The sequence below is a fragment of the Rhopilema esculentum genome, chromosome 1 (genome assembly GCF_057945365.1).
Source record: "Rhopilema esculentum isolate cy_ngs chromosome 1, ASM5794536v1, whole genome shotgun sequence".
Classification (NCBI taxonomy): Eukaryota; Metazoa; Cnidaria; class Scyphozoa; order Rhizostomeae; family Rhizostomatidae; genus Rhopilema; species Rhopilema esculentum.
In genome coordinates, this window is record NC_142815.1 from 1147268 (window position 1) to 1173816 (window position 26549).

General features: G+C 36.5%; 1 protein-coding gene across 1 annotated transcript; it reads right to left on the bottom strand.

The window, feature by feature from the left end:
• Positions 1-2266: 2266 nt before the first annotated feature.
• On the bottom strand, positions 2267-9616 carry LOC148960621 (uncharacterized). The gene has a single exon (XM_089116320.1). The coding sequence runs from the start codon at positions 9602-9604 to the stop codon at positions 8882-8884; it is 723 nt and encodes a 240-aa protein (XP_088972446.1). The 5' UTR covers positions 9605-9616; the 3' UTR covers positions 2267-8881.
• Between the last annotated feature and the right edge of the window lie 16933 nt (positions 9617-26549).

Consider the following 26549-nt stretch of genomic DNA (forward strand, 5'->3'; position numbering starts at 1 on the left):
ATTTCAACGGAATTGAAATACAATAGGTTAGTTTACTGTATAAACACAATAGAAACAAAGTCCAACTAAGCAATGTCAAATTACACTTTGCTTTGTGTATGAAAGTTTTTGAAACAGGCATAGAAAACATATTTGCCACATTTTTGACAATAATTGTTTGTTCTTGTATTTTGTCTTTCTCCGAAAGAATTCAGCCTATATGCACAAAAGCGACACTTTCTTCTTGGGTACTTCTTGTAAGCATAATGTTTTCCAAGAAGACGAACATCATCAGGCACATCAATTTTTCTTTTTTTCTCGTGCATTGCTTGCCTTCCTCTTGTTTCAAATGCAGTTTCATTTCTAAATATGGCTGCACTAATTGATGCACCAAGACTTCCCAGTAGAGTTTGTGGCTGTTCCTTTTCTTTCCGAACTCTGGGTTTTTTCTAAATAAATCGACATCGAATTAATGACACACATCTCAGACATTCTGAAGAAGACCTTTTTCCACCACTTTTTGTGTTTTTCTTCCTATTGTATAAACTAATATACTGGTCACACTTATTTACCCCACCCATATTCTGGTTATATCAACAATTACATCAGTCTTTTGAGTACTCCCTCTGTGTTGCTCAATGGTTGTTTCTGTATTCCCATGAAAGGATGATATTACAAACACATCTCTTTTATCTTTCCAGTGAACAGCCACGATGTCCCAATTTTTTATATGAAGCGATTCTTCAGGTTCAAGTTTTTCATTTTTGAAATGTTCTGGAAACTCGCGGCACTGATTGGTCAACTATACCAGTCTTGTGTTTGCGTTTTTCTGATTGGCCTATTTCGATTCACAACTGGGTATATATTTTCCATCGTGTTCTTTCGGAACCTTATTCTGACGTTTTATGCTCTGAGGAGTGTCAGACGAAAAAGCTTTTAGTATGTCGTAGAATGTTTGCTTTTTTCAAAGATATTATATTTGGAGGATCTCCAATTTTCAAAATAATGCCCCGAAAAAGATTTGAGAAACTGTAGCAGTTCAAACATGCCAATGATCGTTCAAAGATGCCTTGCAAAGAGGACATTAACTATGATAAACTTTATTTGGTCCGGCCAATTTTGGAAATTGTGAGGAGATCCTGCCTAGAAAATTACAACACACATAGGGAATGTGCAATTGACTAGGCTATGGTGGCTTTTAGAGGAAGATTTTATATTCATCAATATTTGCCATCGAAGCCTACAAAATATGGCATCAAAATTTGGATGCGGGCCGATTTACACAATGGTTACTGCAATGACTTAAGTGTGTATTTAGGGAAGCCGAAAGATGGCAATCGTCAGATGGGTCTTGGCAGAAAGGTAGTTGAGGACTTAACAGAGTGCCTAAATGGAACATTTACACATGTTTATTGCGACAATTAATTCTACAGTCCAGCACTCTGCAAATCTTTACTTGAGAAAGGTTTGTATTGTTGCGGTACTGTGAGATCAAACGTCAAAGGGCTCCCTGACGAAATCAGATCAAAAAAGAAATTGAATGCGCTGGTGAAAAATGGCGGAGATTCAAAATAATTTCAGAAGGATGAAATTCTGGTTTCTGTTTGGCGTGAGAAGAAAGGGTGCAAACCAGTCCTTATGGTCTCGACGAACTCAAATCAAGTACAAGGCTCAACTTTTATAAATCGGTGTCAGAAGGATAGGTCGATAAAAGAAGTCCCTAGCGTTGTGCCTGTTCTGATGTATAATAAATTCATGAATGCTGTTGACCATAGCAATCAGCTTCGCACTCTACACCCAACAGCTCGGTCAACAAGGCGATGGTGGCTTTACATAATGTGGTTTTTGTTCGAAATAAGCCTGGCAAATGCCTTTATTTGTTTTAAAGAATCGCCGAACCATGCAAGAATAAATAAAGATGGAAAGGAAGCGACAGTAAGTGTGCTTTCCTTCAAGAAGGCAATTGTTAAGTACCTTCTTGAAGGTCAGATTATCGTAAGAGGAAGGCCACAAATGGAGGTCTTTCTGACTATGGACACTGGCCAAAGAAAACAACATAAGCCAGAAGATGTAAAAATTGTATTTTGGACAAAAAGAGGTCAGAATCGAGGATAATATGCCAAGGATGCAGCGATAATGACTCTGTGCATTTTTGTATTGACTGTTCTAGGCCATACCATGAAAAGAACATTTAAATTTCAGTGGGTTTTATTTACAAATTAACCAGTTTGACGCTCGAACTATATTCATTACCTATTTAACTCTGTTTCTTCTCTTGTATATTCTCTAAAGAACTCTTTGGTTTCTGAGATATTCGAGTTTTTCTAAAGACACCTCTTTTCTTCTATTTTCCACAAATTGGTCTGAGGAAAAGAGCTAAAATTATGAAAAGGAGGCTGGGGTAAAGGGCTTTTGAATGCAATGATGTCTGGGAGTGAATGGGTTAATAAGAAAATCCAATGAAAAAAACACCAACTGAAAGAGCCAAATATACTTATCAGAGATTTGTTCTGATATTAACTCCTTTATAATTCCATTTCTTAGTTGATCTACCTAGAACAGACGCCCTGTCACCAGCATATGATGAACACAGCAACTCTGGAACAGTAGTCATATGTAAAGACAAATCTTTGCCAAAAAGACATCTTCACAAACCAGTGCTGAACTGTCTCAAAATACTGCACGGAATAAGAATCTCAGGAGGTTACTAAAGAGCAAGCGTATACAGATCTCTAAGCTATCTGGAGAAACACCAAGATCCGTCTAATGAAGGCCTTGGTATTTTCAATTGTAGTATATGGTGCAGAGCCATGGACCCTACTGCAGTGCGGCAAGAACCGCATAAATGCGCTTGAAATGTGGGCGTGGAGACAAATGCTCGGCATATCATGAAATGATAGAAGGACAAACGGTAGCATTCTAGAGGAGCTGAAATATCCGCATAGCCTACTAGCACAGATATAGAAGAGTCAGTTGGGATACTTTGGACACGTAGTTCATACTTTGGACACATAGAAGGAAAATTTTAACAATTTCAAGAGGATAATTAGGTGCCAATTAGTAAGCAATTAGAGACAACCACTCTCATTAAAGTGACATTAAAAACAGCCCAAAATGAGTTGCTCTAAAGATGTTATTAGACAAGAAATAAAATAGGCAGATTTTTTAGCTGCTGCATCTGATACAACAGATGTTTCAAATCATTGGCAAAATGTTGTTGTGTTTAGATACAAAAGAGATAAAACAGTTCTGGAAAGATTCTTGTCATTTAGTACTTCACCACAAGGAGATGCCATTAAACTATAGCTCGATGCTATTAAGGTGCTGCAGTAAGGAGTGGTTGTAACAATGGTGTTTAAACTTTAGTTAAACAATTACATGCAAATGCTCATTATGTACATTGCTATACGCACCATCTGATTCTTACTCTAGAGAATATAACTCCTAGCTCTGATTTTAGCCTTCCTTCTTCTAGTATGGTATATGATTCGACAGTCTGAATTCGATAGGGAAAATTCTTTTCAAACTTGGCAAATGATCCACTATCAAGGAGATTTGCCACTATAAGATGCCCAATAAAGTGATACAGAGTGCAAAAGAGTGAAATAATGATATCACACACTTCATGAAGTATACATGATTTATCAGCAATTAAATTTCCAACCCTGTTGTCATGATAATGTTTATTCTACTCCACTTCTTATTAATTGTATCAAGAAAGCACGTGAAGCAATTCTGGATAGATGTTGGGTCTGTCTGGCGGTTTTGCAGTTGAGTAAATAAAATTTCAACATTAGGAAAAATCCTTTGAAAAAAATCACCATAGAGAAGGAAATTTCTGTCCTGAAACAAATGGAGGTCACCAGTCCCATTTGCAATTATGTCTATGAAGCATTCAACCAGATCATTTTGATATTTACACTTCCAGGACAAAAATTTAACACTCTATTCATAATGGCCCCTAAAACGTCTGATGTTGTGCAAACCCATAAGTTAACCCAAAAATACTGCATAGATAAAGAAACATACTAAGATGAGAGTCTAATTTTACAAAATTAAATAAGGATTTTGAAATTTGTAGAAAAACCATGGTATTGTAAAACTAACGCAACTACAAACAAAACAATTGAAAAAGCAAAAAACAAGAGAATTATGAGAGGAAGATCGAACAGTTGTTAGAAATTTAAGTAAAAGGGCCTTTTGACAAAAGAAATTTCAAAAATTGTTGATGCAATTTTTCTACTCTTTTGAGAATTTTAAAACATAATCGAACCTGAAGGAACAGTTCAAAAACAAGGAGATGTGGCTGACCAAAAAAAGTTGATGCTAGGGGTGATGGAATGGCTACTTGAATAGTAAAACATCACAGGTTTGACAAATTAAGCGTCATAGCAGACAACTTTAAACAATCTTACCCTGGTAGCAGAGTGTCAAAAAGATGTATAAAACACATTTTATGCAAATATGGCATTTGCAGCTATATGAGAAAAAGAAAACCATTTTGTTCTTTGGAAAACAGAAGGAAACATCTCCAGTAAGCAAAAGCTGTAAAAGATTGACAGGTCAAAGACTGGGAAAATGTTATTTTCTCAGAAAAGGGTCAGTTTTGCTAAACAACTAACACCAAAACCTTGAGAGTGGACAACTGGTGAAGAGAATAACCCCCAATTTTTTGCCCCAAAATTTTCCAATTGAATGCCATTTTTATTAATAATAGCAAAAGCTTCAAAAAAAATTCCTGCCAGCTGTTTTTATCAAACAACTTTACAAAGCAATATAATTTCCAGTACTTTCTGTAAGAAATATTCCAACGCAAAGAAACAATTTATATTATCTGTGTTTTGATTTACCGACTTTCCATCGTCTATGCCACTTGCTTGGGTCATCAAATATGACTATAAATGGGTCAATTGATGATATATGTATTCCTCACAAGGTACAGTTTTACGTCAGCGATCAAACTGTACATTGTGAAGTTGGGTTTATTGCGATTGTAAGTGATCACTTGCATTAAACCAAAAGGCCTGAATTTTCTCTATCAAACAATGGTCTAGCCGTCAGTGAGAATTTCGTTCAAAGTCTTTTGCACAGTGAGAAGAGATTTAGAATATGCACCAGAAACTCATCTGTTTCTGTTATTTGTATCTGCCAGGTCATAACAATTTGGTGACAGAGGTTTTTGCTGGAAAACTTTTGTTCTGGTAGTTTCCACATTGGTAGCTTCACCAATTTGATTGTTGTGCCTCCGTTAATGGCTAGAAAGAGGAACAAAATTAAATGCATTTTTGCAAGGGTTGGTTGCTACGTATTTCCATACATTGTTCAATTTCCAGACTGTCTTGTGTCCTGCTGTTGGATGAGAAGGCTATTTTAATGAATTTGAAGATTGTGATTTGAATAGTGGTGAGGATCCTAGTGTTTTTCTCTGGTCTCTTCAGGAATCGCTGAAAAAGGCAGATTCAACATTGGAAAAGACTGTCACTTCTGCCTTCAGTTTATGAAGGGACTTCCCAATTCCATCTGCTCTAAACTTCTTGAACACAAACCGACCTAGAGGTTTGATCAGATACTCCTTGCCCAAACAGTCTCTGATCATAAATGAAAATCATGGATCTCACCCTGGTTTGTTTGCAGCAACAGATGTGATTTTCTCACCGACATCTATTGAAGGGACGGCTGCACAAGCTAAGAGCTGAAGATGAACAATACTTCATACATAGCTGCTGTTCATGAGGAGGACTCGACCTCTACATTTACTGGACGTCAACAGCCTGTTGCTTTTGCTGTAAAAAAGGTCACATAGCAAGAAATTGCCCCAAAAAATGCACTAGCAGGGAACAAGGACATAACAAAATTTTGTTCAAATGTCAGATGTCTATTGGATCGGGAGATATTGCATGGCAATGTGAGAATAACAGGGTTGTTGACAATCTGGGTATTAGAGAAGGTAATTGTGTTGCTAATGCAACACATTTGTGTTGCTAATGCCGATTTGTGTTGACTTAAAACTCCAAAGGGGTGCCCAAATAGAAGGCTGAAATGGTCACCCCTGATTATATATATTTGGAGACAGTACTCTATGTAATAATCAATAGTCTATAATCCGGCCTTTCATCAAATGTTTGTTAAATGGGTTGCAGGTGGAAGCTTTCATTGATACCAGATCTAAATCCTGATTTACACGAGCCAAATTTTTTCATGCAAAGCGAATTTTTCGCCTCAAATGCTCGAAAAATACGCCCAGAAGTGGAGCTGTGAATTCGCTGTTAAAAAAAGGTTGATTGAAAATGAGGCTAACGATGATGTCCACATCGTTTCCCAAAGTAACCTAACAAAAAGTAAACTGTTTACGGCCTCAAAGTAAATGCTTCCACGCTGCACGATGGAACAGTTTAACTCGTTAATTCCTGAAGGAAAGTCTGTTACTTGTTTAGAAGATTTAGGCTCGTTGACAGTTAAGGAACTGAAGAATATTTTACTTCCTTATAATGAAAAGGTTTCTGGTAACAAAGCCGATCTTATCCTTCGCACATACGCAGTCTTCAGTTGGACAAAAAGGGCATCTACCAATGAAGCTGGCAAAGTTATGTTGGATAAGGACAACCCTTCGTGCACCTACAATGAAATCTATGCTTCAATGTGTGATCATTTGCCTTGGGTATCGGATTTACATGATACCCCACCATTTACCTTCATCCAACTTTATGAGTACTTGGTTTTACGCACATTGAAATACAAACACATTTTCTTGAAGAGCACCGGTTACAAGAAGTTGAAGTCATTTCAGTTTTTTTATGAAGATTTCATTCGAAAATTTTTGGTTGCAAAGGATGGAGATTTCACTTTCATTGATGTACACATGAAAGCGTCAATGAAAAACATTCTTTATAAAGTACTTGTCATTCTCGACTCTTCTGGCAATGTTTCTAGCGCTGCCTGCACTTGCCCTGCTGGTTCTGGTTTAGGTGGATTGGAAACTGCAACCATGTAGGTGGTGTCTTATTTGCATTGGATGACTTTAATCGAAAAGGATACCATCAATGTACAGACCCTGTTTCATGCACTTCAAAGCTATCTGCATGGAATGTCCCATCAAGCTATGCTTCCAAATCAGTTTCTGCACTGCCAATTGATGAGATGATCCTCACGAAAATTAAGTTTGGTAAAGATAATGACAAGTCATTCAAGCCAAGAAGTAATCTGTTTGATCCTCGCTTGCCAGAAGACAAAGAAATTGATGCAAAAAATGTACAACAGCTGGCAGCAAATCTTGCCATTCATTCACCAAATAGCTGTTTTTTTGCTTTCCATGACCCCCCGGAAAGTGTTCCATCGTCTGCAGAATGTTTTTCAAGCAAAGAAGTTCCCAGGCTGAACTCTCCTTTTCAAGGTTTACAAGTTAAACTTATAAATAACCTTGATTCAATGCCATTTAATGATTTTTACGATATTTCCTCCCCTAAATTCAAAGAAATGATGGATTTCCATAGTCAAAGTGACAATTTATTGGACGAAGATGAAATTAAAGCCATCAATAAATTAACAATTGGGCAAGCATCAAATTTTTATTGGAAGTAACAGAGGATGTATCAAATAACAGCTTCCAATTTCTACTCAGCTGCTGTTAACGCAGTTGAACCCTCTTCAAAGCTAAGGTCCATGTACTATTCAACCTTCTCTTCTCTATCAATTGAGCATGGAAGATATTACGAGTCACATGTTAGATCATTGTATTTTGCATACATGGTCCAAAATGGTTTTGCAAATATTTCTGTGGAAGATGCTGGGTTGTTCTTATCAAATCAATGTTCTTTTCTTGGAGCATCTTTGGATGGAGTAGTTAATTGTGATGGGCAAAACTGGGGGCTTGAAATAAAATGCCCTTACTCAAAATTCAATTCTTCCCTTGACAAATCACTACAAGATAAGACATTTTTTTTTAAAAAAGGAAAGGAAGTGGAGCTGAGAAGAAGTCATCCCTATTTCTACCAAGTACAAGGCCAGATGTACTGCACTGGATTGAAGAGAGTTGATTTTTTTGTCTGGTTTGGAGATAAAGAGCCATTATTTGTTTCATCGATTCACTATGATGAACAATTTAACTCAAATATTTCTACTGTCGATCAGTCTGGCCAGAACAATGTACAAAACGTGTAGAGCGCGGCTTAAAGTTATATCTACATGGGGGTTGGAAGAATTACTCAAATAACAATTAATTGGTTTCCACTTATGTTTTTTGTATAACATTGTAAGTAATCCATACAAAATCCTATGATATTCTAAAAATTTATGTAAACTATTTTCAACTGGCATTTCAACAAAAATTTGTTCCTTATCTGTTGCTTCATAGTATACTATGGACTTATATGAAAAGAATTCATATACACTAGAATTTAAAACACAATATACAGCACAGTAACATTAAGCAAATGAGATTATTTGTATATAAAAGCATCTTGATAATGACAAATGCAAATTTACAAAAAAATGTAAGCTATACTACAATGTAAAAAGACTGAGTGAAATTTAAGAAAAACATATTTTAATTTTAACACCACTTCTTCTTAATCAAAATTCAGCCACCGAAAATACAGGCAGCAGGGCATGGCTTAAGCAAGATAACTATTACTCAGTAGGAGATCATGTCGTACAACATCAAATTGCTTATTAAACCATAAGTATACACATCATGATTTTGATGACAAGTCAAAGTAGTCAGCAAAAGGGTATCTTTATTAGTGTTATCATCTTCCAGCTGTGCAAATTTATATATGCATTTCAAATATTATAGTTAAAAGCCAAGGAAAGTGCTCTACAGGAATGAAAAAAATATTTTCTAAATTTCTTTGAGATAAAATAGGTAGTTAAAATTGAGAAAAACAAATACATATATTTACTCAAATTAATTATTTGCTCCTTTATTTGACGGTTTAACTAAAAAGGGTAAGAAATTAGTTAAATAGCAGCAAACAGTAAATATTTGATTTGCAACAGGATACAAACTTAATGGCAAGGTGCCATCAAGAATGTGGTAGTTTTTTACACGGCCAATAGCTCGCTCCTCATGTATTCTAACAGAAGCAATTTGTGCTGTTTCTTCTGTTTCTCTAGGGGTTAGTTGGTTACGGCGGCCTTTAAAAGGAGGAATGTTTAAGGTCACACCAGATGGCAATATTTCTTTAAGGTCAAAACCTCTATCGGCCATAACATTGTCTCCTGGTTCCAACAGGTCAAGCACACCAGACTTCTTTGTAATTTCCTTGTCTGAAACCCTGCCAGACCAAAGCTTAGAAACAAATGTAATGGCACCATTGGGTGATATACCAATAAGTACTTTCCAAGTGTTGTGGTGCTTGTAGTCTGACCAGGTTTGAGATTGTGCTTTCATAGAAGAAGGCACCTCAATAAAGATTTCTGTGCAATCAAGGATGATCCTTGTTGAAGGATACTGCTCATATTCTGATGGCATTAGCTTGTTAATTTTTGATTGAGAAGGAAAAGGAAACAATTGTAGTTCATTGAAAATAAAATTTATCCAAGTTGTGAAAATCTTGGAAGATTGTGCCACTGAAATTCCACATCTGTCTGCAAGATCATTGAGAAAGAGGCCAACCTTCAGTCTCATTAAAACAAAAACGAACTCCTCTAAAAGAGAAAGCTTTCTTTTTGGACCAGGCTTGGATGAAGAGTCATTTTTATCTAATCCTTTGTCATAGATTTGCCATGATTAACAGAGGTGGCTGAACCATGCCAGTATGTCATGTGCTCAAGCTTTGGTTTGAAGTAATTAAATATGTCCATGAGTGTGGCATAATTTGGAAAGCCGGAAAATCGCACTGCTGAATCATCACTCTGCAGTTTATCCAAAGAAAATAATTTTCCTTTTATATCTACAATTTCGTTTTTGAGGGACATGACTTCTGATTTCAACTCTTTTACTTCCTGAAGAAGTTTATCACGTTCTCCTAAAATATTTAAAAATTGGTCATCAACCAATGGATCACAAGAGTAACCATGCTCTATGGGAGCCGAATAACCATCACTTCGCATTTGGTCAAGGGAAGGTTGTGAAGAAGAAGAGCTAGCACAAACAGTTTCATCAGTATTTGAAGAAAACTGGACGGCATTGCGATCTCTGGGAGCTTTGCGCCTGGTGCGAGAAGCATCCGGGGTTGTAAGGCGATATAGTTCGAGAGAAGGGGCTGCACCAGGAACTAGCTTCCAGCGACTAGGATTTCGCTTTATGTCCTCTTCTCTAAAATGTTCCTGACATAAGCATGTAGCAGCAGTAACACGAAATCCATCTAAGCCATCAAATCGTTTAAACCAAACACGTTTTTCCGGATTCTTTTGAGGGAACTTGAAAAAATGTAGGCCACTCTGCATTCCATTATAGCGATAAAAGGTATTTGAGCAACCAAAAGCCGCACACTCTCTCCCAACCGACTTTGACATTTTATTAGTATCCGAAGACGTCTCTTCCAGTACTTTCGATCGCAAAAATATCGAGTAGTTGCCAAGAAATCTAAGTCAAGCGAAGAGATCAACCTCTTTCGTCAAGTAACGATGAAATATTCCGTCGAGACATTATCGTTAGCCTCGTTCCAAAAACGAAATCTCTTTTCCAAAAAGAATGTGAAAGTGGCTTATTGTTTAAATAACAACATTGGTGAAGAATGAGTAACCCATGACTAGGCCTAAACAATGCTGAGAAAATCCCACACTTATAACATAAACAATGGAGGGGAACCTTTCTAGCAACAGGCAATGCAATGACGCAGGGCTTATGATGTACAAACAAGAAGTATGCAACAGTTAATTATAGGCAAAAAGGAAAAATCTTAACAGCTGTCTGCTGTTTTTTATTTCTGGCCTACGTCTTTCCTCTCTCCATTGTTCCACATTCTTTCCTCAAACACCCCCTACCTACAAAAACACCCCTCTTAAGAGGATTAAGAGGATTGGATCATGATAGTGCAACATTTGAAATTCAAATTGCAACAGCAGACTTTATCGAGTTTTATGGTTCTATCAATATGTCTGAAATAAACAACCCTGAAATGTTGGCTGTTCATTTGGCAGCTCAACAGCAACAGCTTCAGTGATCACAGACTCCTGATTTGGTGGATGAAGATGGTGAAGATGAAGAAGACACAGTGAGCTTATTTGTTTCCTTTATTTTTTACAATGCACACTTATCTAAAAACGTAGAAAAAATTGATGGGTATTCTCTTTTAGAAATAAAGCTGCAGAGCCCCCTAAGATCAGAGAATCTCATTTTTGTCTTTTGACTTGAATTCAGGGCTAGCAGAAAATTGACGTTATGATAGAATAGATCTAAATTTGACATAAGTTTGTGATGAGAGTTTGAAGAAATTCTGAGGTATTTTTTATATCATAGGAAGAGATAGTGTAGTGTGGGAAAGAGAGGCATTCATTGAATCCATTAAAAGAGCTGCGATGTCTTTGGGATCCAATCATCCAATGTATAAAGACAGAACAGCAAAGCAAAATTCATGGAAAAGCTGTCAGCCATGTTCATGAAAAATAGTAAGTTTTAGTCTTTTAAACAACTAGATGCTACAAACAGACTACAAAAGTGTACTGCAAACAGTGTCTTTGTCGATAAAATTTTAGAATGCCCAGAGTTAATGCAGGATTGCTTCATTTTTTTTCAGTTCTGAAAGATACTTTTTTTCATGCAAGAATCTGAAAGATACCTTGAAAAAATGTTTGGACAAGCGAAATCCCATGACCCCCTCTGGTGCTGCAGCTGCAACGTTGCCAAAATGTAGATTTTTTGAGCAAATGGCATTCTTGCATGAAAAAGTGCAAATAAACCTACAGAGAGCAACCCTTTGCCAATTGAAGCTAGATTTGTTGTACAGGCAGATGATCCCCAGTTCTCTTAGTCGTAGCGGCAGTGTCGCAAGTAGCTGTTCCACTACTGCAACTTCATGGAAGAAGATAAAGAGAAAAAAACACCACACGCAAAGAAGGCACACACTGACTTGAGCGAATCAGATTTGGATAAGTCCTTGGTCAACTGTGATGAACTACTCAAAAAATCTATAAGTGAAGATCTCTGTACTGTCGTAGTTTGATACCGATAATGGGAGAGCTTCAGAAAAAAACAGAAACGACTTGCTAAGATTAAAATAAGCCAACTGCTTTTTGATCTTCAGTATAGTGAAGATGATTAAGAGGTTTAGTAGCCACAAAGTCTGTGATATAAATCTAATACTCAAAATACAAATGATTATTGATGCAAGACTGAAGTGTTGTTTCTACAAAATAAAAAAATCATTTTATACAAATTTTTATAAACCTTGATTATATAATACCTTGATTTTTGTTCGGATTCAACATTCCTAAAAATCTTAAATCTTAGGCCTTGAGATATTTTAAAACAATTATGAAGTAACTGTTTCCATTCATTGAAACTTTGCTCAGAACTGACATAAAAGTCACATTTGTTTTGAAGTACCAGCAACAAAGCATGCTGAACATGACAATTTTTAAAAGAAGTCAAATAAAGTGAAAAACTGTTGTTGACTTTGAGAATGGTTACTATTCTTGATTTTTTCAACTTGGCAATTTTGAGCTGGTATTCAGTGATGCAGAAAGTGCCACTGCAGAACCAAAAAATGAGAGATTTGAATGTGGCGATTGGGTTTTTGTCACATATAATGGTGACGGTCAGACAAAACCTGGAGAGATAACATGTATTGAAAGCGATCATGTCAAAGTAAAAGTCAGGAGTAAAGCAGATGGTTTTTTACAATGGCCAACTGAGGAGGATGAGATATTCCATATATGAGAAAAAACAGCAAACGATTTTAGGACCCATTGTAGTGGGGAGTGGCAGACAATTTAGTTTGCCAACTTCTAAATAGTTGACATTTTACATTTTAGATAATGTTCTGTTGGGTTTCTTTGCCATTCAATTTTTTCGAACCTAATTGGTGTCTTAATACTTCAGATTGTTGAGAAAAACATGAATACTTATACAAGTCACATATACATGCCACACACCAGCTTATTTGTCCCTTAAGTGCATTGCAGTCTCATTTACTTATGCATTCTATTTTTTATATAAAATTAACTATTGCCCCTTCTTTATCAATAATATAAAAATGAGAAGGAAACCTTTGTTAATTTCACAAAACTTTAATTTAAAATGATTCTGGTGTTGTTTAACATACTGAGAATAGCACTACATTGAACATGAGTTTTACAGAGCAAAGTTTGGATATTTGCTGTTAATCCAAACTGCAAATTAACTTTTCTTCTTTAACTTTTCTTTGATTGAAAATTTTTCTCTGACTTTCATTAACCCGCTTATTTGCTCTGATGGTTCCACAGGTCAGTAAGAAATTCTTTTTTGGCATGATCTTTGTATCATAAAAATCACTGACCAATTTAATGGAATGTTTCAAATTGTTTCAGAGAAATTGAATTTGTTTTAAAAAACCAAAATGTTTTTTTTGGTTTTGTTGCAGGTGCTGAAAACACTGTGAAAACAGTTCCCGTCAGTAAATGTTCAGAGTTCACAAAAGCCACTCAAACCCCTCCTAATCTGATCCTTGCCACTCTTAGAAAATACTAAGAGAGATTATTAAAACCAAGTCACAACAGGTACAGCAGCTGTCCTCAAGATTGAAAACAATAAATACTCACTTCCTTACATCCCCTCTTAAAAAAGTAAAACAGCAAAGGCCAAACAAGCAACTTGAAGGTTTGATTGACCCACAACTTTTGGACTTTTTGAGTAAACAAAAAAAGTTTTCAGTCGTTAAATCTAAGGGTAGAAGATTTGGCAACAATTTCAAGGCATAGGCTTAAATGTTGTATCACATCTGTGGAAGGGCATATAGATTTCGAGCTAAGCTTTTTCGTCTGCCATCAAAAAAACTTTGACCAGACTTATTTTAAAACTAGCATCTGATGTTGGGTTCACAGAAAAACATTGATGATGGATGAGTTTTTTTGAAGAGTCGTTTTTTTCTGATATTCCTAATGACAGAGTCATTGAACTGGAGGACTATGAGTAATTGCAAATTCTGAATTACCACCCTGTTGTTGAATGGATTCAAAAAAAAAATTTCTAATGGATCTGGTTTAATCTCCTGGTAAATCAAGAATGAAACAATTCTGGTGTGAATCCATTCATCCAACCCCAATCCATTTAAAAAGCTAACAGGAAGCTATTCTATACTAATCTTTTGCAAGTTGTTACTGGAAGCTGTGAAATGGATAATGATCAACCATTGTTACAGCCAGGGCATTTTTTAAGGAAATTTGACTAGTGGGCCAAATCCTCAAGAGGGCCCACTTTTTTGCGACCAGAGCCCTTGACCCCTTGACTCAAAAAAATGAAAATGAGTATAAAAAGAATAAAGCTACGAAAATGAGTATAACAAGAATAACAATTCAATAAAACTTTAATAATATGTTTAACATTTAAAAGTTTCTAAAAAGTTTCTAATGTCCAGAAAATGTGCCGTCACAGACAACCAGAGTCACTCGAAAAGAACTTTTTAATGAATTCCCTCTCTCTATAGATCTCTGAATTTGGCTCTCTGTTACGTCTGTCTTTGCTCTTGAGAAATTCGAAAAACTGCAGGTCTTGCTGTAACTTACAGCTAGGTAACTTGCAGGACATTGGAGCACCAGTTTTGACCAAAGCACCAAAGACCCCACTGATAATAATATCAACAGAATATGCCGCCATGGATGTTCAAGCAAAAATCATTAAAGTTAACGCTACTGCTTATGTTGCAGGAATTTTATTAAGAAAGACATTTCTTAAACACAGATGTAGTCTATGTGAAGCTACGTTAAATGACAAGGAATCTCATGCCCAGAATAGAATGTTTATACATTTCAAAGCATATGATTCATGTAGCATATCTGGAGGATTGATTATACCATCTGAAGTATTCCTTAGGTATTGTGGACCAAAGAAGTTACGTCTATAAAGGGACATGATAAAACTTCACAAGACGTTAGCACTGTTACAGGCCTGCAAAGTCAATGTGATGTTTTGATTAGGGCTTCCTCATCTCAAAGCGAAGATGAACTTTTTCGGAATTGATCTTGATATATCAGGTGTAGGTGACACTTCTAAGAAGGATACTGATTGCTATTTAGTCATTGGAAAATTAGTTTTAATCCAGCTTTTCAGTCAGTCACATTTTAGACATTGGGGTTTCATTTGGCAGAAAAGAAGTCACATCTCTCATAATGGCCTGACTGCAGTGATAGATTTGGAAACTTTCCTACTTATTGATTTTGAGATCTTGTCAATTTTTTACATAAAATGGAAAGTTTTCAGAAGATGAAGAGCAAATCGAGGAGTGGAAAGAAAAGCATCAAGAAATTGTTCAAAAAACTACAATAGAACTGCAAATGCAATGGAGATGGAATGTGCTAAGAGACTTTAGAGTAGGTCAGTAGAGAAGCACAAGCGACAGTAAATCATTCCAGGCTGTATCAGATTCGCAACTATATGGAGATGATAAGCAGATAAAGAAGGAGGATTGCATAAACCATGTCTCTAAAAGGATGGGCTCTAAGAAAGTTGATAGAAAGTTCAAAGGCCGAGGGCTGTCCAATCTTTGGCAAAGGAAAGGTGACAAAGGATATGGTGCTAAGGATTCAAAGCTACTATGGTAAAGCTGTCAAGGAACACTCAGATGATGTGCCACTCTTGAAAAACGAACTTTTGCAATTCTTTTTCATTTAGCCTCTTCAGATGCCAATCCCAAGCATACACGTTGTCCCCCAGGTGCTATTTCTTGGTGTTTCTGGCAGAGAGACCTTGCAAAACGCAATAGCCCTGGTAGAAACAAGACTCATGCTATAGTGTCACCAGATGTAGCAAAGAGACGGTACCAATTTTCCAACGGCTTTTGGATTATGATTTATTGAAAATATGTTCTCGTGCTTAGATACAAAACAGTAATGAATCCTTCCACAGTGTTGTTTTGAGAATTTACCCCAATGCTATTTATGTTGGAAGACATACCCTGCAAACAGCTGTATCAATGGCTGCTTGCCAATTTTAAAAGGGAGCAAGATTGTAAACAGTTGTTCGCAAATGTTTAGGTTTTGAAGCTGGAGTACACCTTAGAAAAGCATTAACAATAGAATCTGTCCAGAGGCTAGAAATTTCAAGAAAATCTTCCTCTGAGATAGCAAAGAAAAGAAGAAAAAGACTGAAATACAAGGGTACTGCAAAAGAAGTTCAGCAGAAAAAGCAAGAAGGGGAAACATATGCTGTGGGTGACTTTGTATGAACTATAGCAACCTTTCATTAACGTTCATATTTGAAATTTCTTTTTTGCTGCTATAATGATATTTATTTGATTTATCAAAACCAACAAGAAGCTTCAACACAAACTAAAATACCTCAAAATTATGAAAATCGTGGATAGTAATGAACTTTTGACAACAATCACTAGTTTCGCATTGCTTTTTGCATTCAGATTTTTTTAAAGTCATTTTGTCGCAATCTGTTTTCTGCACTACTGCCAGACTAGGTCACTGCCTCATTTCATGATAATTTAATCTATACAGTAAAGCTGTATATTCATTTGCTCACTATAAACTGAATAATGCAAAAAGATGTCTGTTTTGATGTATATTTAAAATGAACTTTCAAAACATGATCTATAAGAATAATGTTATAATGAAATTTCAAGACGGCTGTGTGTAAGTTGCTTTCAAACCAATTAAATGTCAGAAAATCAGAAAAAATGACATTACATACATGTTGTTTCAAAGATTGAAAAATCTTTGGCAAGTGTCTTTTTTAACAAGATAGTAAAAAAATTGAAAATGTTTCAGCTATAAATTATCTGCAATAAGAAATTCTGTAGAAATTGTTAAATCTCTCTATTCTGCATCCGTGACTTGTCATCAAATGTTTTCATACCAATGTCTCCACACAGAGAACATGGTGCTTTGATTTTCGAAGCATCTTCAATGAAAATGCCCTTTCATGGCTAATGAACAATGTCAACCACCTTTAAATATTTTATCAAGCAAATAGAGCCTGCACTGCTTTGGACAGCACTGTCATTAAACCTGTTCTTGCTTATATTCTGTCTGCAATTCTATCTTTCCTATTCTTCAACCAATTCTGTGTACTATTTGCATATCCTGTAAAAGATATTAATACTTAAAGGTATCACATGCAATGTATCTTTAATTTTTGGTGTAGCAAACTCTGAATCACAAAATTAAGCTGAGTTCACTGTTGCTGAAGGAAGCACATCACAAAATGAACCTGTCTGACAATGAAGTCTAAGCTGTAGCATGGTTTTTTTAGGTTTCATCATTTGTGCCACACATACACGAAGCCACATTTTATTTTCATTGATGTTCTTGTTCTTTTGGTGAATTAGATTGAAATGGACAGTTGAAGTTTCATAAAGAGTCGCCAAATGGGCGTACTAAAATTTTTGCTGACTACAGTCTGTCATTATCATTCCAGGTTTTGTGACATTATCATCTTCTATATTCTTTTTAATGAATCATTTGAAGAAAGCATTTGCAAATTGGTCATGCTTATTTATCATATATTCTGCTAGTGGTTATGAGGGAGCTTTGCCATGACAAAGGATGGCTAAAACTGCAATGTAAGACAAAGCTTTTGAAACTAACTTTAAATGCCAATACCATCAATATAAAGTACATCTTTAAGGACATGCTCACAACCAACCATTGTCATGATCTTGTCAATAAGAATAGTTTTATCAATTGAGAAATTGATAGAAAGTCTTTCGTCATTTTATGCCTGTAAGGCCTAGTTTAAAGGTCGCATTTCTGCCGCATCAAATTAAATTAAAGAGGTTAAAAAAACTAAGTGTCAATTTAATGCGACACAAATGCGACCTTTAAATCCATTGCCGCAATAAATAATTAAATGCGGCGGTAGTCCACCAGGCTTGTCGCATAAAACGGCAGTAGCGCGACTGGCTTTTAAGGTCGCTTTTCTGTCGCGTCGAATTAAATTAAACAAAGGTGTGTTCCAGATATTAGCAGCAGCTTACATTATTTCCAACCAATTGCGCATGCGTAAAATAGCCCGTCAGTTGGAGAAAATGGCGGCGACAAACAGTGCCTCGAATCTCCTGTTTTTCAATTCTTTAAAATTAAATGATGAAATGCGCAAGATTAAAAAGATTTGTTCGTTTGCCTGTTCCGGTTGGGCGGATTCCCTGCTCTGAATTTAGGGGAAGAGCTGGGAAAACCATCTACCATATCCTTGCTTTTGTATGAAATCCTCTATCCCTGATGCAGTTTTCCTTGTAAGGGATGCCTTTTTACAAATTGCGACCAAGGCCTTGAACTTGTTTCGTGCCTGGGCAACAGTAGAATCGCATGTCTTCCCCCGGCCAGGGTGCATTCTATGTTGATCCTACGCCGGCCACTTTTTTTTGGCACTCATAAATTACGCCAAGTCTTGTGGACTTAAAAAAGGGTGCTTCTAGCAGCACGCCAACAGCCAACGTTTCTGGTCGAATATTTTTGGTGACACTCTTTTTGAGAATCGTATAATAAAGGTTTGAGAGGAATGACAAGAGAACTACAACAAGATTTTCACTTAAAATTTCATAAATTAACGAAAACGATTTAAAGAATAGTTAGCTATATAAAAAATTAAAAGAACAAAACCTGGATTTCAAACAATTAATTTCAAAGATTTGGCAATACATTCATGCACAAACATATCTCACAGAGAAACAAAACAGTTGAGTTAATGAAATATAAGATATTAGTACGTAGCTTATTCATACCAGAGTACCTTTCAATTATCAGACAGGAAAGGACAACGGCCTTTATCACTGTCAATACGATCAATTACCTTTGATACAACATAATCCTTATTTCTACTGGAAAAAAACGTGTTCTGTCGGTGCGGCCGCAATTTATCATCTCCCTGAATGTAAGTTTTAATCCCATCCTTGATAATATTTTTGCAGTTTTGAAGTGACGGCAAGGCCCATTGCAGCTTCGTTCTTCTAGCCAGTGTTTCGTTCGATTGCCCTCCTGACTGTTGTTGCGATCTCATTGAGCTGTAAAAGCTTTCAGCTATTGCTTCAGGCCCTCCCTTAGCCAAAAGAATGTCAATTAGAGCGCAAGATGGCTTACTTGCAATGTGACAGATTTCTTCGTTGTTGTAAAATGATTGGTACATTCGCTGTTCATGTAAGCGCACTTTCATAACTTTTCCATTTGAAAATACCATTTTGAACTGACAATCTAATGTATTGCTTTCTTCTTCTTCAAACTCTTCAAGTGTTGCATTTTGAGTATGTAAATTAACATTATTTTGGCTTATAATAAACCATTCTGGGCACTTGCCATTCCAGATGCCTGCTTTAACAGCGTTTTTTATTCTGGACATGTAAAGATACGCCATTCTTGAATCGAAATTCATCCCTGATTCCTTCACATGTTTTAGCTCGCTAATCGTTGTTAATATGCGCTTACATTCTTCCACTCCATATACTTCATACTCACCTTCATCTACAAAATATTTTATTTCTTTATTAACTCTTTTTCCACAGTGAAGCTTAACAAGATTCGCCGCATCAAATACTTCAAATGTTGATGGTGATTTTTCAGCAAGCGATTCAATTCTAATATTCAAAGCTTCACATAGCTCTTTGGCCAAATTCTTGCGATCTTCTTCGATATCTTTACTGTCACGCAAATGCCACATAAAGCGAGAATTTCCATCTGCATTTTTTCCATTATCTTTCGTTATGAGCCAACCTTGAAGTAATTCAACTCCTTTGAATTTTAAGCCAGGTATCAAAGAGTGTTCGACTTTTGACAGTCTAGGAAAGACCAGGGGGTTCCCTTTTACAGCTTTTAGCAGAATTTCTCTGACTTTAGGCCACCACATTTGTAGCTTCCAGATTGGAGTGTCAAGTGATTGGGCTCTCAGCATCAGATCAATAATAGGATCCATGATATCCAAAAAGGATAAAAGATCTGCCACAAAATCACTTCCAGCAATCATGTATTGCCACTCTTCGTCTTCATCCCTCCGTGGATGTAACAATTCAAATGCCTGCCAGTACGATTGGTAGCTCTGTTCAATTTTGAGCCACTGCTCATACGATGAACTCATGAAACGCTGAGTAGCATATGACACAGGTCGTCTCGCAGTACTGTCCACCATCTGCAAAAAGGCAAACCCCTTTCCATTTGCCAAAACATGATTGAACACATTACATCTCTTGATAAATCTACGGAAATGTTCTCCACCAGGTGAGTTAGCATCTCTTACTTCGGTAACAGCAAGGTTTAAAACATGGGCTGTATCCCACGTTATGGGGAGAGCGATCACTTTGTCTACATGCTCTGGGATCTCCAGTTGCCGAAAAAGTGAACTTCTGAATCCAGAAGCCTGATAAGGGCCATCAGCTGCCACACCACAAAGCCTTTCCAGAATTTGGGGGGAGAAATTATCAGAAATTGCTTCCAGAAGTTTTAATGCCAATATATCATATGAGGCTTCGGTAAATTCTGTATAAATGGCAGGAGCTGCAACAGGTATTGGGGAGGGTATCCCATTCTTATCTCTGGCGACAACCAATACTGCTTGGTTTGTTGTTCTGGCTGGTGTAGCTTTATCAATGGTAACCCAAAAGTGTGGAGGAAGGAATGTTGATGGGAGTGGCTGATTAAGGAATTCTGCCGTCTTCTTGTTCATCGACTTTTCCAGGCAGTACAGTATGTCATTAAACAGATTCCTGCCATGCCCAATGTTTCCAACATTTACAGAGCAATTTGCGAGTAAAGACACTAACACTTCAAAGTTTCTTGCTGCTGCACCAAGTTTCAAATCCACTATAGCCGCTTTAAATAAATGTGTTGCAGTTGTTGCATTTTCATTATTGGATTTCAAAGCCTGCTTGTATGCTTCCATGGCAATTTTATGTGTCTCTGAGCCGTTTCCTATGATACACGTGGTCAATTAGCATATTTTTTTCCCGGTACCAAGTCCTAATATGACCTTTGATTAACAGACTCGCGATTTCCTTTTTCAAGAAAATTCCAGTTGCAAATGTTCCACTGCTTCTTGGATAAAGGATTCGCTGTGCTTGTAATGGAGTTAAATCGGCTAATGTTGGCTTAGCTTTCAGATGAAGCTCATAACATGGCAAACATCTCAGAACTGCACAACCACTTTTCTCATCATAGAACCACTGAATTGGCTTTGATGCCTCAACTAATTCATTGATATTGTTGGCTTTCTTCATTGCAGCAACTTGCCTTCCAGTCTCTGGGTCTTCAAAAACAAGCTGCTGTAAGCTTCTGTGCTTTGCTCCAATATCATCCACCTTTAAACTTAATTTATTTATCTCAGTCATAATGGCATCCATGTCTACGGTGCTGTTCTTCTTTGTTGCATCTAATTTTTCAGTTCTAAAAGATAAAAGTGTACTTTGAGTGTCCATTCCAGATATTTCTATCCCATCCAATGTTTCTTTGTCACTTGATTCTGTCATCAACTGAGGCTCGTTGCTGCATGCTTCCAGGGGTTCCAGGGGCTCTATGGGTGATAGGGCCTCCATGAATTTATTTTCCTCACTTTCAGTATTTGATTCAAGTTCATCAAGGTATTCTTCGTAGCTTGGCGTAGCTAATTCTAGATTGTTTTTGCCTTGAGCTGCTGCAGTGCTATGTACCGGGTCTATTGAAATAATCTGTGATGAAGTTGTACTGGTGTTTCTTTCTTCAGGTGTAGTGACTTCTGATACGTTCTGTTTTGCATATTTTAACTTCAATGAACTCACTTCTTTTGCAGCTGTTGGAACAATTGTGCATAACTTCGATCCAGGAATGCTGTGCCATCTATTTTTATGACGTTGAACAGTTGAATGATCTGTTCTGCATACAGATGTATATCTTTCATCCCTTTTTCCTTTCAAGTGTAATTCAAAGCATTGCAAGCAAGTAAAGCTGCCCTTTTCTGACGAGATTTTTTGTCTCTTTTCAGGGATAACTTCTTTGCTACTACTTGCACATCCTTTCGCCCAGGACAAAATCACTTGTTTCTTTCCTATACTTTGCTGTCGACTTTGTTTCTGTTGATTATCTGAAAAACGTTAATTGTTATATTTTATTCATTTTATTCCCGCTATTCATTAAAAGCGATCCCTCTTTTTCTTGGGCAATTCAAAAATAATATGAGCTAATTAGATTAAACCAAAATTAGTCTTTGCTTAGCCAGCATTTCATTCCTTACAAAAATGTGCGTGATTAAGAAGCCATAGAAGCATAGAAGTGAAGGTGTAAGAAACCAAATTAACCGAAACGTTTATTATGATTGCAAAATAGAGAAAAATCTAAAGCCCCCCTCCACATTAATTGGCCTTAGGGGCCATTCAAACAGTACTTGTGCTCAATATCCATCGATTTTGGATCTCCCTCCCTACTGTTTGCTTTTGTACGGTTTGGAGGTTGCCCCTCCCTCGAGCGTAAGTACGTACTTTTAAGTCATCAACTTCTCCCCTCTTGATTGTTTGAATCTATCACTTATTGCACTTGTTTAAAGTTTGCAAAATCAAGTACATACACAGGAAAATTAAAAACCTACCGTTTTCATCAATATCCATTTCAATCCATGTAATATTCTAACGGAACGAAAGTTCTTGGCTTTGCCTCTTCATTTAATATTGAGACCACATGACAAACGTTCGAAAATGTGACAGTACTTCCTTTTTGTGACAGTACTTCCGTTTGAAAGTGTCATCCCAACTTCTGTTGGGAAACGCCTTATCTATATGGACTCACCAGGGTGCATATAATACTCAGCATGCTTCCTTCGTTGTGTCGAAATACGGACCACAGAACCATGGACCACGGAATAACGAAACTAATATAGAAATCAAAGAAAACACCTCGCAGAGGAGATTAGTTAAGCATATCAAATCATATCTCGGCGATGCGCCACGCCGTCACGCCGTTTTCTGTCAACGATACGCCAATAATTCTAAACAAGTCATTGATATTCGGGGTTTTCTGTCGCTGACACGCTAAAAAACAGAATTTTTTTTTTCTACGCCAAGGCATTTTTCTTAGCCCACGCCGGACATATTCGGGCCTACCTACATGAAATGCACCCTGGTCCCCTGGTCCTTGCATCGTGCTGAAAGAAGGCGAACAATTTTGTTGTATACTTCACTGTTTTTTGAGTTCTTATTGTTCGTAAATAAAATTTTTCGCCTTAAATATTCATCTTCACAAACAATATCTACGAGGTCATCGATTATTTCTTCAGGCCATGTCGATTTGCGACCACTTCTCTTTCGTTTTGTTGCCTTTTCCCTAGGCCTAATAGAGGTGTCAAAAGACTCTGTCTTCTATCACTGCCTTCATTTTCACTGCTACTTCTTGCTTCTTCGTCATTTTCAAATTCCAGTTTGTCGTTTTTGTTAAATTCTTCCAAGCTCATTTTCATCTAGGTGTGAAACTTCGAATCTTTGATCGCAGTTTTTGGTATAATTTTAAGAAGAAGCCCGCCAAAACACTAACAATACCTAAAGCACATGCGTTCAGATATTTGGTGCCACTTTTAAATTCGACGCGACATAATTAAATTCGACCTTTAAATCCACTGTCGTATTTTGCCGCATTATGGTCAAAATTAATTGCATTTAATTCGACGCGGCAGAAATGCGACCTTTGAACTAGGCCTAAGTGTTTTCTTTTCTCGCATGCTTGTACAGATAAAGAATTTAACACCTCCAACCAATAGGCAGAGAATTATACACTAGTACTGTACCACCTTATTCAAAATGGTGGCACGTTTTGTCAACTTTTTGACAATAAAAAATATTTGGTTGCACGAACAGGGTGAAATAGGACTTTGTGGCAAATTTTGGCAGGAAACATAGTTAGAAATGTATAGACTAGGCAAAACATTTTCATTATATAGACCATTCAAGAAGCGGAAGAGTTGAAAATGAGTTGCTATTAAATATTTGCAGGAAAGTGAACTTTCTAATCTCAAAATTGCTGAGCAACTTGGGCGGAGCCACACAACAGCTGTAACAACCTCTACATATTTTCTGTTCTTCCTCTTTGTTGATACCAATTCTCTGTTTCCAAATTTCAAAGTATAATAGATATGCCTTCTGGCAAATAGCATTACAAAATATTTTTTGACAAACATTCTACATCTGACATTGAGGTAAATTTTGTCAAATATTTCTATGAGATCCTTCCCAATTCCTGAGGTCTTTTTTGAACTTTTAAAATATTATACAAATTCATCCTTTAACTGTTTTGTGAACTGGTACATTCCTTCTGACGGTGCAACCAACCCAACAAACATACTTGAATCAGTATATGCTTTAAAGGAAAGAAATTCACTCCTATCTGGATCTATATTTTCCTCATCAAGGTTAGAGCATTTGTCACATTTCTGCTTAATGTAGGCTTTTCTTAACAAATAAACAGCAACATACACTAATGCATTTTCAATCCTATTTTAAATATGCTCAGATGCCTTATCTGTAGATATTATATGTGAAGGAGCTGAAGGTACATCAAGTTAAGAGAAGATTTGAATGAAACAATTTTCTAAAGGCCCTTGTAAATTGAACCGGTGTTGGGTTATCAGAATTCTCTCCCTTGCTTCCTGATTGAACCAAAAACAAATTCTAATGGATCTTCATTCAATTGTTGTGTGACAAAAAAAGAAATGATATCCTTTTCAGATTTAGGGTTATCCACCAACTTTTGAGACATTTAATTTTGTGTGTTCTATCTTCTCCAGTGGCAGGATTAATCACTTCAATAGACTGAATAAAAGTGTAAGCATCAGACATAATTTCAAAATGAGGGGATTGACCTATATAAGATCTGTGGCAAATTTTGAACTCTTCAAACTATTGCCATTGCATACATCAAATATCTTGTCTAACCTTCCAATCAATTGTGCTGTACCCAGTGCAATGAAGGCCCTGAAGGCCACAAAGACATCCATAAGTGTTAAAGGGGCTGGGTCACGTGTAAGGACATGGGACAATGTTGTGATTTTGAAGCCTGTGGATGGGATGAATTCACCACAGCAGCTGAACTGTTATTTGGTAGGAAGTGTATCGCCATGCATTGTGAAGATCTTAATGTATATGACACAACAGATAATAATTTTGCATCCCAAAATTTTTGGCAAAATAAGCTAAATTATAGAATTTTTATAATCTATTAATGAAAGTATTGTGTAGCTTTTTAACCTATCCACACGTTATTTAAAGATCAGTTTTCTTTGTTTAATGATGAGAGATGGTATGGCAGGTATGGCTAAGGGTCTTTATTGTGATTTCTGTACAGTGTAAACTCGAAGAATTTTCTTTCCTATCTTTGAGAGAAAACTTTTTTAAAATATTAATTTGAAAGAACCTTCCATTATAACCTTCCTTGATTTTATTAAAATGTAGATCATTCTTTCCAAAACCAAGGAAAAGGGCCACCACTATGATCCTAACTTCAAGCCTGGTCTTTAAATTTGTATCACAACAATGGAAAGGCTCATAGGTTCTTGGCAAATTTATTGATTTACCATCTAAAATGACACTAACTAGAATTGTGTCCATGTCAGTTTCACAGAGAAATCGCTGTTTGTTTTAAAACAGAGAGTGAAACACTTGTCTCCTCAAGCAAAAGTCCGTTCTTTGTTGATAAATGAGATTTTTCTGAAATTGAATCTTTTTTATAATCGCTGTTGAGGTAAGACAATAGGTTTTGAAGATATTGGTGATGAAAAGTAATCTGGATTAGTTTTGTCGCTAGTTTTGGGTTAGTTTTAATGGCTTGGAGTATAGTTGAGATTTGGAATCAACCAGTTGCTTATTATCTTGTTAATGGGTCATGCAATAGCTCACGTCTTAAAAGCATAATGAGTGAGGCACTTTTAAACCTCAAATCTTTTGGTTTGACAGTTGCAGGGTTGCCAATTTGGAAATTTAGTTGCCAAAATTGGCAATTTTGGCACTTTTTCATGTTGTTTGGCAACTAAAAATTTAGATTTGGCAACTGTCTAAAGTTTGACAATTTTTTGGCACTTTTTGAACATTTTCTCTTCACGAGTTTGTGACATTTTCTTAGTATCTTTTCGTGACATTCTCCCTTCAAATTCGATAATATTCCGTTAATGACACCCTGTGCCTCTCCCTGACACTTCTCGAAGTTTCATTCACTTGACCGGAACAAAGTACTTACATCTTGGTGTGACCCTGTGATGTCGGCAACTTTGCTAATGTTAAGGTGTGGTGTCGGTGATAGGAAACAATGTGTAAATATGTTTGCATACTGTTCACATGTCGAATGTCGTCATTTCTATTGATGATTTCGATTGGATGACATCGAAGGTACGTATTTTTCGATTCCCAATGCTGATTGGACAATATATTTGTATTTCCTTTTCAAAATATATAATAATGTGAGATTTTACAATAGAAATTAAAACATCTATTCACTGGTGTGCAATTTGTTATCATTCTGTTTACTAAAACTATTGTCTGTATTACTGTTTGAAA

Excerpts from the sequence above, each read along its gene's own strand:
- LOC148960621 (XM_089116320.1), bottom strand. The coding sequence starts at position 9,604 with ATGAGACTGAAGGTTGGCCTCTTTCTCAATGATCTTGCAGACAGATGT.